The following is a 15141-nucleotide window of genomic DNA, read 5'->3' as shown; positions in this document are numbered from 1 at the left end:
CAAAAACGTGGAGCCAAAATGCTAGTATGTTTCAACATAGAGCTCTTACTGCCAGTAGTTAAGCCATCAGAGAAGCATTGCAATTTTTCTCAAAGGTAGGGGGACAAAAGCTAGGCAGCCAGCAGATGGTGGTTTCATTGTAAGGGGATTGTAGCCATCTGGTGAACTCCAAAGAGATGGATTTGATCCTAGGAGGGCGAGGTTCAGCCTAAAGGTTTGAGACACCCTGTTCCCCAACACTATTTGATAACAGGGCCTGTTGTGGTAGATTACTCCAGAACTGAAGAGTGTGCACAGAGGTGGGCACCGGCAGCCCCCTGACCTCTGGACATTGCCCACCACTCTTGTAGATGGTATGAAAAATGCTAGCCCTAAATTTATTTTTCATAGGCAAGGTAGTCTTGGTGGGAAAGAGTTATGAGCACCTCCTGGCCGTGACAGAAACTTTTGCCGCTGTTTCCAGCCTGCAGGCTAGCCTACAGGCCTCAGATGCTGAAGGAGACCCACGACGTAGCAGTAACTCTTCATCCTCAATGGTGGAAAACTTGGAGGGGCCCAGCCTGGTTGGGAAGTTAGAGTTCAAGGTGTCTGGCTTCTTCTTGTTTGGCTCACCCCTGGGGCTGGTCCTTGCACTTCGTAAGACAGTGATGCCCGCCATGGATGGTAAGCACCACCTTTCTCCCTGCTTCTGATGTCCTTTTGTCTTCCTGTTCTGTTGCTGATGCAGAGAGGATTTCTAGGTACTTTCCTCCTCTCCCTGCAGTGGCTCAGATGCGTCCAGCCTGCGAGCAAGTTTACAACTTGTTCCATGCTGCTGATCCCTGTGCTTCTCGTCTGGAACCTCTGCTGGCCCAACAGTTCCATGCTGTGCCTCCTTTTGGAGTGCCCCGCTACCAGAAATATCCCCTGGGAGATGGATCCTCCACTTCACTGGGTAAGGGGAATGCCATGGGCTAGCTTTGGGGACACTGCCGAAAGGTTGGTTCTGTCCCATGGAGGAGTGTGGGTGTGGAAGAGGAGGCTGTTGGAGGAATGAAAGAGCAAGTCCCAGAGGTAAAGGAATCTGTACAGTTTTGCATTCACTGGTTTTGTGTTTCTTCAGTACGTCAGAACAGAATGGATTTATATAATTTGGGGCACTGTGGAATAGGCAGAGGTGATGGTGTTTGTTTGTTTGTTTATTTATTTATTTTATTTATTTTATTTATTTATTTATTTATTTATTTATTTATTTATTTATTTATTTATTTATTTATTTATTTATTTATTTATTTATTTATTTATTTATTTATTTATTTATTTATTTAATATGTGGTTCCACGAAGAAGACATGGATATCTCTTTTAAGGAACGCAGACTGCTGCATTAGGAATTCTGGCATGTGCAGCCATGTCCTTATTTTGCAGTGATGGGGAAAACTACACGTGTAGAATAACATCTTAAGCTGAATGTTTGGTGGGTGGTGGTAAGTAGGGTTATATCTAAATCTGTTTGTTACTGAACCAGAGTAGACCCACTGAAGCAATTGCTGAATGATATGTGAACACATTTGTAAATCCCATGCAGGCCTGTTCTAACTGGGACTAGTAATCAGAGTAAGGTCATAGATTGCAGCGATTCAGATTTGAGGTGTATGTGATAGTTATATTAATTAAATTGTTTTTATTAATATAATGGAGCAGAAATGGTTCCTAGAGCAGCTTGCATAAGATCTATGGCAATTAGGACTTGCAGTTCAAAACGCATAGCACAAAAAGAAGGAATGCAAAGGGAGGAGGAAAGCAGGCAAATGCATGTGTCAGATCTTAAAAGTTGCAAAGTTCTATTTTGAGCTTAAACTGGAAGTATTTGTGTGATGAGGAATTTGATAGTGCTGATACCTCATTAGAGAGGATGGCATCAGCTTTGCTTCTCTCCTACAGCCAGATGGAATGGGTGATGTATTCCCTTGCCTGAAGTACTCCCTGCAAATGCAAATTCAAAAAACAAAGCTAGAACCTTTCTATGCTAGATATCTAGTTATAGGGAATTTTATATAATTTTTATATTATAAAATTTTCTAATCTGATTACCTGAAATTTGATGTTATATAGCCGCTATATTCTGCTTTGTGCATCCCTCTAACCTTCAGTCCTCATCTCCACTTTAAAAACTTGGTATTCTGCAAGAGATAGTATACATTCTAACATATGGGTGGCCTATTACCAGTGTAACAAGTATTTGAAACTATATATCTGTCAGGTTCAAAATTAGAAGACTCTTCTTCCATCCTCTGTATTTTTTCATTCTGTCAGAAGAGGGCAAGAACAAGAATTTTCTTGCTTGGTTCTTTTTGGCAATGAAAAGCTTGAGTGTGGAATATCTATTTGTTTCTTCCACTGACGAGAGAAATATAACTAAATGCATAAAGTTCAGTTATACCCCCTCCTCCACCTTTTCCTTTTAGGACTGTATATTTTGGTTCTCCACCTATTTTTCAATTATTTATAGAGCATGTGGGTGTTAGATTTGTAAAAGATACTTATTATTATAGAAAGTATAAGAGATTGTATTAAGCAGAATTAACTAGAAATACAAATAAGTTTTGTACTTTTGTCTGACATGTGCCTGAGATGTGTTTCATATCATATCTGGAAACCACAACATGCCCTTGGTGTACATGCCCACCATGGATGTGCTGTTGTTGTGGTGTGATCTCATACCACAGGTGAATATCATATCTATATAGGGGGGCAGCATTTATTGAAGGAATCAATCAATCAGTCAGTCAGGCATCAGTACTGAAGGGAGAGAGTGCTAAGTCTGTGGAATTGACCACAGCCTCAAGGTCATGTTATTTTGTTCTGTGTAGCTCAGTGACACACACACACACACACAGTGTGCTTGAAGCTGCTCTGGGTTAGTGTGTGAGAGCAGCGCTTTCCTCTGAACTGTATCCAAAAGAATGGTGGTTCTCTCAGCCGTGGGCGCAGGGGGTTCATCTCTGCTTCCTTTTCTCCTTGGCCTAGCGGAGGCCTTGCAGAGCCACTCTTCCCTCTTTGTGGATGAACTAGACCTTGTGACGCCTCCCACTCCAACAGGCAACTTTGGGGGTTTCTGGAAAGGGAACGAAGCAGCCACAGGCGAGAACACAGTCACCAGTACCAATGAGGTTGTCAAGAGTGAGTGCCCTTCTTACCTGTTTTTTTTTCTTTTTTCCTCATTTCCTCACATGTTCAGGTTTATCTTGTGTGTATAGTCCATATGTAGCAGAGATAGGCTGGGAATGGGGTTTGGTTTCTCCATTTGAGGCAGAATTGTTTTTCTAAGGGACATGGCAGCGAATTTGCAGGAAATGCAATGGGATTTCATTCCACTTCGTTTTCTGTCACCACAGCCCCATATTTGGCAATAGTGGCAGGGATGTAAGGGCTGTGTGTTAAAAGCAGCTGTCAGGCTGCAGGCAGGCTCTGCGGCCATGTATTGCTCATCCCAGCACAGTAACCAGTTCATTTGGTAATATCAGGCCATTTGGAGTCAGAGCTTTTCCTCTGTGACATTTTAAACAGTTTTTTAAAAAAGAAATGAACATCCATTACTTTTTGTAGTACTAAATGCTCAGTTCTTACTGTTGTAGCTATTTCAAACAGCAGACGATAGCAAAATTGTTTCATACATTCATGAGGCTGAAGTAATTTGAACCTACTGCCTATATGAGCACTGATAATTTCAGGAAGTGGATTTCCCTTTACCCCTCACATCTTACGGTGTAGTTGTGTCAAACTGCTTCTTTGACCCCAGCAGTTCAAGAAATGTTAGCAGTCCTTTCCAAACATATTATCTGCAGATTCAAATTGGCACCTGAACAATGACTCTTGTGTTCGCAAGTCATATGAGTTCATTTTGCAAGTGTGGAGTATTTGTTGCGCTGCCAGCAAAATGCTTGTTCTTTGGCTGATTTCTATGGGGATACCATAGCATGGCCATATTGTGTCACTTGCACCATTCATTCAGAACAGAAGTGTTGCTCCAGTCTTTTGGCTCTGCCAAGCTATTGGGTTCATGTCTGTAATGCTAATAAATCCAGCAAATGTATAACACTAAATAAAGCATAAAAAGATGTGTTCATATGTAGTACAACCAGGACACTTACATTCCACCAAAGTAGAATTTTAAAAAGCCATTGAAAGAGATTTAATAGAAGAACTGCAGCCCAAGATTGGATTCCCATATGGTTTTAAATTAAGCTGTATATTAAAAGCTTATCTATGTGTTTTTTAAAAATGCAGACAGCATTACTTGCAGGTTGGGGGGGGCAAATATTGTTCTTGTTGCTGTTAGGGTATTTCAAATATTGCTGGGTTATTATTTGGTATTGCCACAAAGCAAGTAACAGTTGTACAGGAGGGGTTATGATGGGGAGGAAAGTGTTAAATTAACCCTACTGTAATCCTGATAATTATTGATGTGCTTGCCTAGATAGGATTGCATTTTTAAAAAACTTCCATGTAAAATTTGAAGATGTATTTAGTGACAAAATCGGTTTTGTACTTGGGTATACATTCCAAGTTTAGAGGGCATTGAGGGTTTTGTTTAAACTTAAAGAAGTTTAAAAGAAGGAGATAATGCTGGATTGGAATCTTGGAGAAGAGAGGTATTAGGGTATAAAAGCCTTTTGAGTGTGATGGATTTTCACTTAGGAATGTTTGTTTATTTACAATATTTGTACCCTGCTTTTGCCTTAAAAGGACCCAAGGACTTTTTATTAAGAATGTATGTGAACTAGAATGCTGGGGAATAAAATGGAACATCTGTACAGTTGGGGGTGAAATATGATGCACTCTTGCAGATGTTGCTTTTAGTTCCTACGCCCTGCACAACTATTTGTGGAAAATTACACATGCATGTATAATAGTAGCCTTGCTTCCCAAGGTGGTGTTTGCCCTTTGGGCATGTGCTCTCTGTAATTACAAATAGAATTATGATTACAATGATGCATTATATAAATATTTTTAGTTACTGTGTCATCATGTCTGGCAATAGAGAAGATGTGTGGATCACTGATGTTTATACCCATATTGTTCATTTCCCAAAACTAGCATCTGGGCTCCCTGCTAAAGAGTTATGTTGTTAATAAAGCCAAGTGCCTCTTAAGAGATTATGTGTTTGGCTCTGTAAAAAGACAGTTTCTGTCATGTATTATTCATTATTTTTGTATGACCTGTGTGCGACTAGAGAGATGAAGGGAATCTGGGCGGGGGGGGGGGATGTGAGCCGAAAGTTCCCTTCTTTGACCCTAATCTCTCTAGAGTGAGGTAGAGTGGAAATGGGGCCTGGCAAGAAGGGCCACCAGTCATGCCAATGGCGTCGTTAGCAGGTGTGGTGAGGAGACGAGTAGGGCAAGAGGCATCGGAAGGACCACTTAATTTCGTTTCTTTTCCCTCTGTGTCTAGTCCTGGATCGTTGGTGGGGAGCTAAACGCATTGACTACTCTCTTTATTGCCCTGAGGCACTGACAGCTTTTCCCACCATCACCTTGCCTCATCTTTTCCATGCCAGCTATTGGGAAAGTGCTGATGTGGCTGCTTTCATCTTACGCCAGGTATCAAGTTTGCAACAGTCCAGATGTCAGGGGGAAATGTCACAGTAGTGGGGAATGAGGAACTGTGGGTGCTCCTCCGGAGGGAAGTGGGTATTTGAAAAGAGGTTTTGTGGCAGATGAAAGTGGCAGCATCAGAGGGATCTAGCTCAAGCAGAGCACATTGGATTTGATTGGCGGAGATGTTTTAGTGCAGACGTGGAGAACTTCCAGACCTCTACCTCCCAGTCCACCCTGTGCTCTGTCCTACCCTGTCATGGCGACAGCATTCAGGCTTGTTGCAGTGGTAGCAAAAATCCCTGTGATTTTCCTAGATAAATAAAGAGAATAGGGAATATATGCCTTTCTTTTTTAAAAAAAAAAGTCAAATCATGGGTGCAGGAAATTTTTGGAAGCATGATTTAGCTTGAAATCAAGACACATGTTTTAAAGGGAAATTGTGGGATCTTTGTTTCGGTGGCAGCAAATTTAGAGGTAGTATATGGGGAGATAGGTGGGAAGGCAGAATCTAAGACTGGCAAGGGAGGTGGCAAATGCAGGCCATACTGTGGGTTGCCATCTTTTGTTTTATTAGGAAAGCACAACACGAACACCTGTCAGCTAATATATGTTGGGTGAACTGCATGAGAGAATGCCACTGTGATAAACATTCTGGAGAGGATAGAGATATTTTTTTTTTAGAGGGTTCTCTTTCCTCCATATCGAAGAGCATGAATTAATGAATGATTTTGTTGTGGGAGGCAAAGGAGAGTGCTAATGGAGGGACAATCGTAGTGCTACTGGTTGAGAGAAATAAAACCAAACAGGAGTTTATAAAAGTGGTTCCTACAGAATGGTGGTAAAGTGTGTGCTTCTCTGTGCAGAAGATCCTGGGTTCAATACCTGTTAAAAAATATCTAATGGAAGGAAAAGCAGGGGTGAGTTTGTGGAGCGTAGACAATACTGGGCTAGTTGAAGAATCACTCTTATCTGGTGCAAAGCACTTTCCTCCATTTCCCCAGTTAATAAACACAGCATGGCCACTTGCCTCCTGCAGTTACAAGAGCATATAAAGGAAGGACATTGTCCTCCCCAGGAGGGGGCATCTGCATAGGCCTTGCAACAGAAGGAGCTATAGTTCAAGAACAGTCCTCATTTCTGCCTGACACTGATGTTATGTGGTCTCAGGTGATTGAAACAGAGCAGCACCAAGTGACAGAGAATGAGGAGAGTTCCATCTACAGTCCAGCCTTTCCCCGTGAAAAGTGGCAGCGCAAGCGGACGCAAGTGAAGATACGGGTATGCAGTTTTGTCCCCCTATAGTGGCAGCTGCCTCGCCTTACCTCTTTTATGCTTGCACGGGAAACTGTTATCTGGTTTTGGCCAAGGCAGTGTGATCTGTCTTTTGTGCAGGCCTCCTATTTTTTTTTTTTTATGTCATGTAAGTTTAAGGATATATTTGCAAAAGTGACCTTACTGCCAGGCCTTGTCTCTCTTCCTCTTTTGCTATTTACCCTTCCACTGCATGCCAAAAATAGTTTGAATGCTATAGAAAATCAGTATTGCTATTTCAGTGAACAAAGCCGATTGGAGCGCCACTACGTTTACAAAATGGGTTCAGAGCAAAAGCTATAGGTTCGGCATGGAGAGGCCACTTTCCCAGTTTGTGCCTTCATAGTCATATATTTCTCCCTTTTATTCCAGAGGCAGAAATGAAAAGGAAATTGGTAGCCCTTTTTCAAATTACCTACATAGATCTTTTTTATTTATTTATTTAACTTATATGCCGCCCACACTACCCGAAGGTAGTAGTGGTAGTAGTAAATTTTTGTCTTAATCTGTTTTTCATAGTCTGGGAAAAGATGTTAATACCTTTTACTGTGTATGCCCCTGTAGTTGAAATGAAATCATACCATGTTGTATAAAAAATTTAATTATTGAAGTGAACTATTCAACATGTTTAAATGGAGATGCTATTTAAACAAAACCTCTTTCCTCAGGGCTCTGGAGATGTGATAATTTTTAAGGCAGAGCTTGGAAAGCTTACTTTGTTGGACTAAACCTCACCAGAATCCCCTAGCCAGCATGCCTGGTGGCCATGTTAGCTGGGAGATTCTAGTCCAGAAAAGTAACTTTCCCAGGCTGTGGTTGCAGATTTGGCATTTGGTCCAGAGGACAAGATCCTTCACTTGAATACCCTGTATCCTTGGTTTCATTTCCTCATACACGACTGCTATCTTTTGTAGAGTAGTATAACGCGGGCAATGGTTGGTCAGAAGGGAAACTTCAACAGAAGAAATCCCTGTAATATTTAGTGACTTCCAGTTCCACTTCTGTGCAGTCAAGTAGACAAATAAGCAGGGAAAATAAGAGGAGGTATGATTCCTGTCAAAAACAGTTCCACAGATTTGTGTAAGGATACATTTCTGGGAACATAACCGTCAAGTATGATGAAATCCTACCTCCTCTCAGTCCTAAAAGTATATTTTAAGCTGTCAGTTTATTCCTCCTCGTGTGAGGGAGTTGGAACAATTGTATCCTCCATCCAGTTCCGTTGCTGCCTTTCGTCAATGCCTCTGGTTTTTTTCTTTTCTTTGCTAAGGTAAGTTGACTCAAAGCTGCTGGCTGTTTTGTTTTGCAGAATGTCACAGCAAACCACCGTGCCAGTGATGTCATTGTGTGTGAGGGACGACCCCAGGTTCTCAATGGGCGCTTCATGTACGGTCCTTTGGATGTGGTGACTTTGACTGGGGAGAAGGTAAAAAAAAAGTGCCTGGCTACACAAAACTTGAAAACGGATGAAAAAGTGGGGAGATATGAGCTGGAGCAAGTAGCGTTACTTGCTATGAGGTCTCCGTGTCCCAGATGGATGCTTAAGCACTGCACACAGTTTTGAATGGACAAAGTGCTAAGACTGATAGTGTGATGCTTCTTGTCCTCATGACAAGACATTTTGCTTTGGAGGGCAAGGCCATCTTTCCCTCCATTAGGCATTGTGAGGCATCTGCCTCAAATGGCAGCTCTGTGGGTAAAAGCAGTCATCTGGCAGTTTGTCCTGAACTCTTGGAGCCATCCTCCAGAGTTGTAAGGTAGAGCTGTGTGTGTGCCCCATGGCCTGTCCAGCATAACCTAAACTACGTTGCTTCCTTTGAGTGTCATGGAGGACACACTTGCATCTCCGACGATGAAATACATTTGAACTACCGGTATAGTTAACTCTGTAGTTGGAACTGGGGCTTGGGGAACTGCCATCTTGTACTTTGCCTCAGACAACAAAACCTCCTCGGCAAGCTATGTTGAAGGTACAGTTGCCTCCAAAGCTAAGAGGGAGAAAAGACTCTTTGGAGGTAAATGAGAAGGACAGGAACAAGTAGCTTGCATTTAGGAGTAAGCAGAATCCAGCTGAGCACAGGACATTGGCCACAGGGCTGATTTTGAATTGTGAGAACTTATCTTGCATTCTAGTGACTGTGGCATTCCACTGTTGTCACTGAAGGCAATCACACAGGGGAGAGTAAAGTGCAGTTTCTAGGCTGATTTTCCAGTCTTCTCCCTGTTTCAGACTCCCTCTTCCCTCCAAGCAAAAAAATTGTGAACTGCCACTCCTGGAAGTTTCTGAGGGTAGCATTTCACCATATAATAGGCAAGAACCAATCGTCTGCACCATTTCAAACCCCCAGTACTGATTTTTCAAAACTGGAAGTGATTTCCAGCCTCTTCTACTATCTGTCTGTGTCCCTGCAGGAGAGAGGAAATTGCTCCTTGGACTCACAGAAATTGGCAAGCCCTGCTATTGGAGAACCTCACTCACTCTTCAGACCCTCTTGCCCCATAGACATCTTCCCATTTTACCAGTTTACTTTGGAATTATGCTGAGAACACCACTAATAGCCTAGAGACAGAATTCCAAAAACTGGCAGAGGGGGTTAAAAATAGAAAGTAGGCCATGGAGATACAAATTGTAGAGGAGAAACAGATCTTAGGTTATAAGAGCAAAGATAAAATCATTGAGCCAAATTCCAAATTGTAGAGGCAAGGAACAGAAACTTCTCACAGGTGATGAGGAGGTATTAGAAAGGTTAATAGAAAAAGAGGCTGAAATGCCGTGTGCAGAAGGGCAACTGCACAAGTGCTTTTTGCATTTTGCCACCCACCCATTCATTGCCTGATCAGTTGTGGAATCAGAGTGCTAATGAACACAACACGGACAGTCCACAAGGTAGTGTACACGCCATCTGTGGGCTTGCCCCGTTTAACCTTTGAATCCAAGAGGATTCTTGCCTTTGCATGTAAGCAAAACAGAAGATGGATATACGTAGATATGAACAAAACATGGGAGTAAAGGGAGTTTGGAATTAAGGGCAAAATTGTGCCGCCTTCCCCGCAGTTCTAGCGCTGAGTGTGACTGGACAGTTCTAAGAGGTCAGCTGAGTTTTGAGGGCAGGCAGTGCAGTAGGAGAGAACATGTGCAGTGGACTAAATCAGTGGTTCTTAACCTTGGGTTACTCAGGTGTTTTTGGACTGCAACTCCCAGAAGCCTTCACCACCAGCTGCGCTGGCTGGGGTTTCTGGGAGTTGCAGTTCAAAAACACCTGAGTAACTCAAGGTTAAGAACCACTGGACTAAATGATGCAACTGCCTCTGATGTCTTCTCACAGGTTGATATCTACATCATGGCACAGCCACTGTCGGGAAAATGGGTACACTATGGCACAGAGGTGACAAGTGGCAGTGGAAGGCTTTCCTACACCCTCCCTGAGGATAAGATGCTGGGCATCGGCATGTATCCTGTCCGCATGGTAGTAAGGTGAGAACACATTGTTCCCTGCCCCCCCCGCCCCCGTGTAGCTGACCTCTTGAGCAGCCTGCTCTGAGCTGGATATTCTCATCTCAGTCCAGCTTGGCTTGTTGCACTATTCACTTGGTACCAGAAGCCTAAAGGACAGATGATTCTCAGATGTGTAGGAATAATGCTGACCATAGCTGTGGGTAGGCTGACCCCATTTTACATCTGCTTGCAGGGGGGATCACACCTATGCTGAGTGCTTTCTAACTGTGGTAGCCAAGACCACTCCTTGTGTCGTCTTCAGTATTGATGGCTCCTTCACAGCCAGTGTTTCCATTATGGGCAGTGATCCGAAGGTGCGCGCTGGTGCAGTTGATGTCGTAAGGTGTGTAGTCGATCTTTGCAGGGAGCCCTGTTTATTTTTCTGGCTGGTTCTTTCTTTCCACTAAGGGCTTCAGAGTGTATGCCTGGAATAGACCTTTGGTCTAGATGAGTGGGGTAGAAGTCTAATAAATAAATAAATAAATAAATAGTTCTGATAATCCCACAAGAACGTCTCTGCTAGGTTTCTTCATTTCTGCAAAATCCCCCTATCCCTCATTTTAAAGAGCATTGAGGTACTTATCCTGGTAATATGAAAACCCAGAGTAATTAAAAATCAAGCTTACTGAAACATACACTCTAGCATTCTATTTTAGTTTGCCTAATTTCTTTTTAAAAGGGTTAAATTTTTAAACACCTTAGCTCTTCATATCAGTAATAAAAAGATACCTTAAAAAACCAATTAGAGAAACAGCTCTGTTGTTCTCCTTTGCACTTCTTATATTAAGTCTACCAGTTTCTATTTTTTCAATGCCAAGGTGCTATGAAAATGGATTTATTGGAATAAGCTTTTGTTAAATTAACTGGATTTTCTTCTGAGAGTCACATGTGCTTAACATAGCTTTGTAAGTTCTGCTTTTTTTTTTTTTATGAAAAGCAGAGTTAGAAGGCCTCTGTCTCTTTCTCTAGGCCAGAAGTGTTACTATTTTGGTTTTAAGGGGCCAGAATCCTGCAGCCAGCAGAACTAAGAATTCTGGCACAAGGAAGTAACTTTTCTGGGTTTTGGTTTAAAATTCTCATAGCTGAAAATTGAGTGTCCGAATGAGACTGCAATAAATGCATTTGCTACAGAATACTGCTTCATTCTGTTGTTCAAACCAACTCTGTATGAAAAGATACACTTTTCAATAGGTGTTTATGACCAGAGTAGCAAAGTGGGGCTTCCTTGTTCAGAGCCCACTCTCCTTTGAGAAAGATACAGCACAGGCCCTTCACTTTCATGTCCTCTTTTTGAGCTTCATGAAGGCATCTGCATTGATTGATTGACTCACTGACTGACTGACTGACTGACTGACTGACTTCCTTGCTTCGCATGAACACTGTTGTAGGTTGATAAATAAACAAATCCTTTGCCTTATGACCTAACACAGTTGTTCCTTGGGGGTGTAACAAAAGTACTACCTCAATGTTATAAAAAGGCCTTATGTTCTTGGTGACCTACAGTTAATTTGTTACCATCTTGCCCAGTCCAGCCATCTTGCTACAGCCTTTACAGTCTACAACAGGGATAAGGAAGTCAACATTGACTCTGTTAGCTAGGGCTGCTGGGAAATACAGTCCAGTAACATCCGGTGTACTGCACATTTTCCAGTCCTCCTCAAGAGATGGCAGCCTAAGCAATCCAATGTCCATAAAGACTCTTTTCTTTAGGCATTGGCAAGATTCTGGTTTCATGATCATCTACGTGACTGGCCGCCCAGACATGCAGAAGCATCGTGTGGTGGCCTGGCTTACCCAGCACAACTTTCCTCATGGCATTGTCTCATTCTGTGATGGCCTCACACACGACCCCCTCCGCCAGAAAGCTGCCTTTCTCCAAGGTCTTCAGCAGGAGGTATGTGAGCACCTGCAGGAGGCTGAGGTAGTGTTTGCTTGTGAAGCACAGTAGGGGGAGGTGCTGTAGGAGGGCAACTCTGGCACAAGCAGGGGTACAACTGGGAGCAGCTGAAGCTTACCACAACAGAAAGGGGAGGAAAACACAGCGTGAAGATAACTGTTGTCTTAATTTGTTGCAGGCAGAGGTCACCATTGTGGCTGGCTATGGTTCCACCAAGGATATCTCGGTCTACAGCTCCTTAGGGCTCCCCCCATCTCAAATCTACATTGTGGGCCGGGCTGTGAAAAAACTACAAAACCAGTGCCAGGTATGGACTTTATTTTATAGAAAAGCCTTCAGTTCAGCTGTGGTCATAAACCGCATGAGGTTTATGGAGGTTACAGTGTGACAGAGAATCATGCAGTCTGTGGGCTCCTCAAGAAGTGACATGGGGGAGCATGATGAACAGAGCAAATGTCAGCTTCCTTAATCTCTTTTCTCCTGCAGTTCCTGTCAGACGGTTATGTGGCACATCTGGCACAGCTGGAAGCAGCCTCCCTTGCCCATTCACCAAAGGGGACAACAAGACCCACACTGGGCAAAGGCAGCTACGGCTGCCCTGCTCCTGTGGACTTCCTGCGCAAGCAGAGTCAGCTGTTGCGCTCACGGGGACAGAGCCAGGCTGAGCGAGAAGGAGCAGGGAGTGCTCAGCCCCGAGCCAAAGCACGCAGCGTCAGCCTCAAACTGGAGAGTGAGGAGTAGGCCCCCGTGGGAGACGGTCTGCATTTTCTGACTTGCCATGGCAGGTGCCGAGATTGGGCGTGTGAGATGCCGCAGATAGGAGAGAAGGAACACCAGGCAGAGAAAGAAAGAAAGAAAGGGGGAAAGAATGGGCTCTGCCCAGCAGAGGCTGCAACCTGGCATACAGTGCCCCTTAGACAGGAGGAGAGAACCTCTGTATAAACCCAGAGGTTGCTTTCATTCCCCTCAGCTCCTTTCTGGCTGCTGTTTGTGGTCTCCTTTGAGCCACCGTTCAGCCAACATCCCTCAACTCATACCTCCTAGGGATTGGGGGGGAGGGGGGAGGGGGCAGTGGGAGTGTGTTCATATTAGCCTGACTTTAACTGTGTTACATTATTTGTGAATTGACTGTTCACATCTCTCTCCTTTTCCCTCCAGATTTTGAGATCTCTTGAGACTGGGATCTATTTCACTCTCCCAGTTGGATGCCAAGTGAGGTGGTAGTGGTTCTAGCCCCATCAGTTTCCCCAGATCTTTCCATATCTCTCTTTGATCTAGGTTGGCTGGGTAGTGGTTAGGGAAATCTAGTCATCAGGGATCCCAGCCCCTTTCCAGAGCACTTTGCTCCAGTCCAAGTCCAGTTCTCAGTCCAATCCTACCTGTGCCCTCGTCTCTGGGTGTCTGCATGATACTGCCCCTCCTGTGCAGTTATTGTGTCCGGTGTGAGAGCACAGGATAGCCAGGAGTAAAGATCAACCTGTACACCCTTCTCAACATAGGAGGGTTTGGTATTTATTTCATCATGTCACAATTTTTGGAAAGTAGGGAGTTGGGGAGTCAAATCCTGTTTTGAAGGATATTTGTTCCTGGGGGGTGGGGGGTTTACATTTATCTTTAAATGTATTCTAAAACTGAAAAATAAAAAAAATGATTAAATCCTGAATGTATTGTCTTGAAGTAGTAACCTAGTAGTAGTAATAGTTGAGATTTGTAGTTCAGTACTCTTTGGCCATAACCTTATTGCAAAATACTGTGTACAATAAGGGCAATCATAGAAATGGCTTTCACATTTTTCTGGGCATCCAGTCATATGCCTGAGTGCACAACTGATCGCATGACTTAGAGATGTCCAAGCATGTGACAGACATGTGAAAGTTGGTTGACCTTTAGCATTTGCATCATTGAATGAACACTGAAAATTCCAAGTGGTGGCATTGTACACTAGTTGGGAATTCTTCATGGCCCATACACACTACCTGTTATCTGAGAAGTACATGGGCACTAGAAACTCAGTCTCCTTCGTAACGTGGTTTGTGGAATGGTGATTATGCAATTATTATTGTATTATAGTGGTACCTCGAGTTACGAACTTAATCCATATTGGAACAGTGTCCATAACTTGAAATGTTCGTAAATTGAAGCACCATTTCCCATAGGAATACACTGAAAACCGATTAAGCCGTTCCAGCCTAAGAAAAAAATACTCAAGTATAGCATTGCAATAAGTAACTACAACTTAACCAATGATTAAAACCCACAACTTTAAATAGCTATAAAGCAGCAAGAAAATAAGTAATTCAATTAAAAAGAAGTTGTGGTACTTTCCCAATGTTTTATGGGCAAAAAGCCCCATACATTTTGAATACTTCTAATAAAGGGTGGATGGGAGTGCCAAACTTCCCTGGGGAGGGAGTTTCAAAGAGATGGTATGACCTGTGCTGATAAATACCTGAGAATGTATGTGAAGCACATCTAACATCAGGAAGACATTCCATACATCATATACAAATGCATCTTGAGGTACTAAGTAATCTTCGCAATTTTACAAAACACTTCTAAAAAGTTAATGGCCATCAGTTCTGGACCCAGAGGTGACAATATCCCCTTTCCTTTCACTAATACAAATTCAACAAATCTACCCCAAATAGCATAAAAGATATTTGAACTTATTTCCCCTCTTTCCATCTTAAGTTCAGTAGTTAATTTATCATTTAATGCAGTATCCTGGCACCCTTGCAATTCTGTCAGAAAATTCAACACTTCTCTCAGAAAATTGTTGCAGTTGCAAATGTTGTGGTGCTCACATGTTCATTTCGTAGGTTTGTAATCACACTTGCAACCAGTTAAGATGAAGAAAAG

The 15141-nt window shown here is 42.9% G+C and overlaps 1 protein-coding gene across 9 annotated transcripts in view; it reads left to right on the top strand.

Annotated features, from left to right (window-relative positions):
- PITPNM1 (phosphatidylinositol transfer protein membrane associated 1) overlaps window positions 1-13945 on the top strand; it is a 28067-nt gene extending 14122 nt beyond the window's left edge. For all 9 annotated transcript variants that reach the window (XM_078383553.1, XM_072985470.2, XM_078383550.1 and 6 more), the window contains 11 exons: window positions 464-663; window positions 764-934; window positions 3009-3161; window positions 5433-5581; window positions 6746-6856; window positions 8199-8315; window positions 10216-10364; window positions 10579-10728; window positions 12096-12279; window positions 12461-12589; window positions 12769-13945. In XM_078383553.1, coding sequence (XP_078239679.1) covers window positions 464-663; window positions 764-934; window positions 3009-3161; window positions 5433-5581; window positions 6746-6856; window positions 8199-8315; window positions 10216-10364; window positions 10579-10728; window positions 12096-12279; window positions 12461-12589; window positions 12769-13023 — 1768 coding nt within the window. In that variant the 3' untranslated portion in view covers window positions 13024-13945. The remainder of the gene's footprint in view (window positions 1-463; window positions 664-763; window positions 935-3008; window positions 3162-5432; window positions 5582-6745; window positions 6857-8198; window positions 8316-10215; window positions 10365-10578; window positions 10729-12095; window positions 12280-12460; window positions 12590-12768) is intronic.
- The last annotated feature ends 1196 nt before the right edge of the window (window positions 13946-15141 follow it).

Source organism: Pogona vitticeps, chromosome 1 (genome assembly GCF_051106095.1).
Source record: "Pogona vitticeps strain Pit_001003342236 chromosome 1, PviZW2.1, whole genome shotgun sequence".
Classification (NCBI taxonomy): Eukaryota; Metazoa; Chordata; class Lepidosauria; order Squamata; family Agamidae; genus Pogona; species Pogona vitticeps.
Note: the sequence above shows the minus strand (reverse complement) of the source record. Positions and strands in the feature narration are given on the sequence as shown.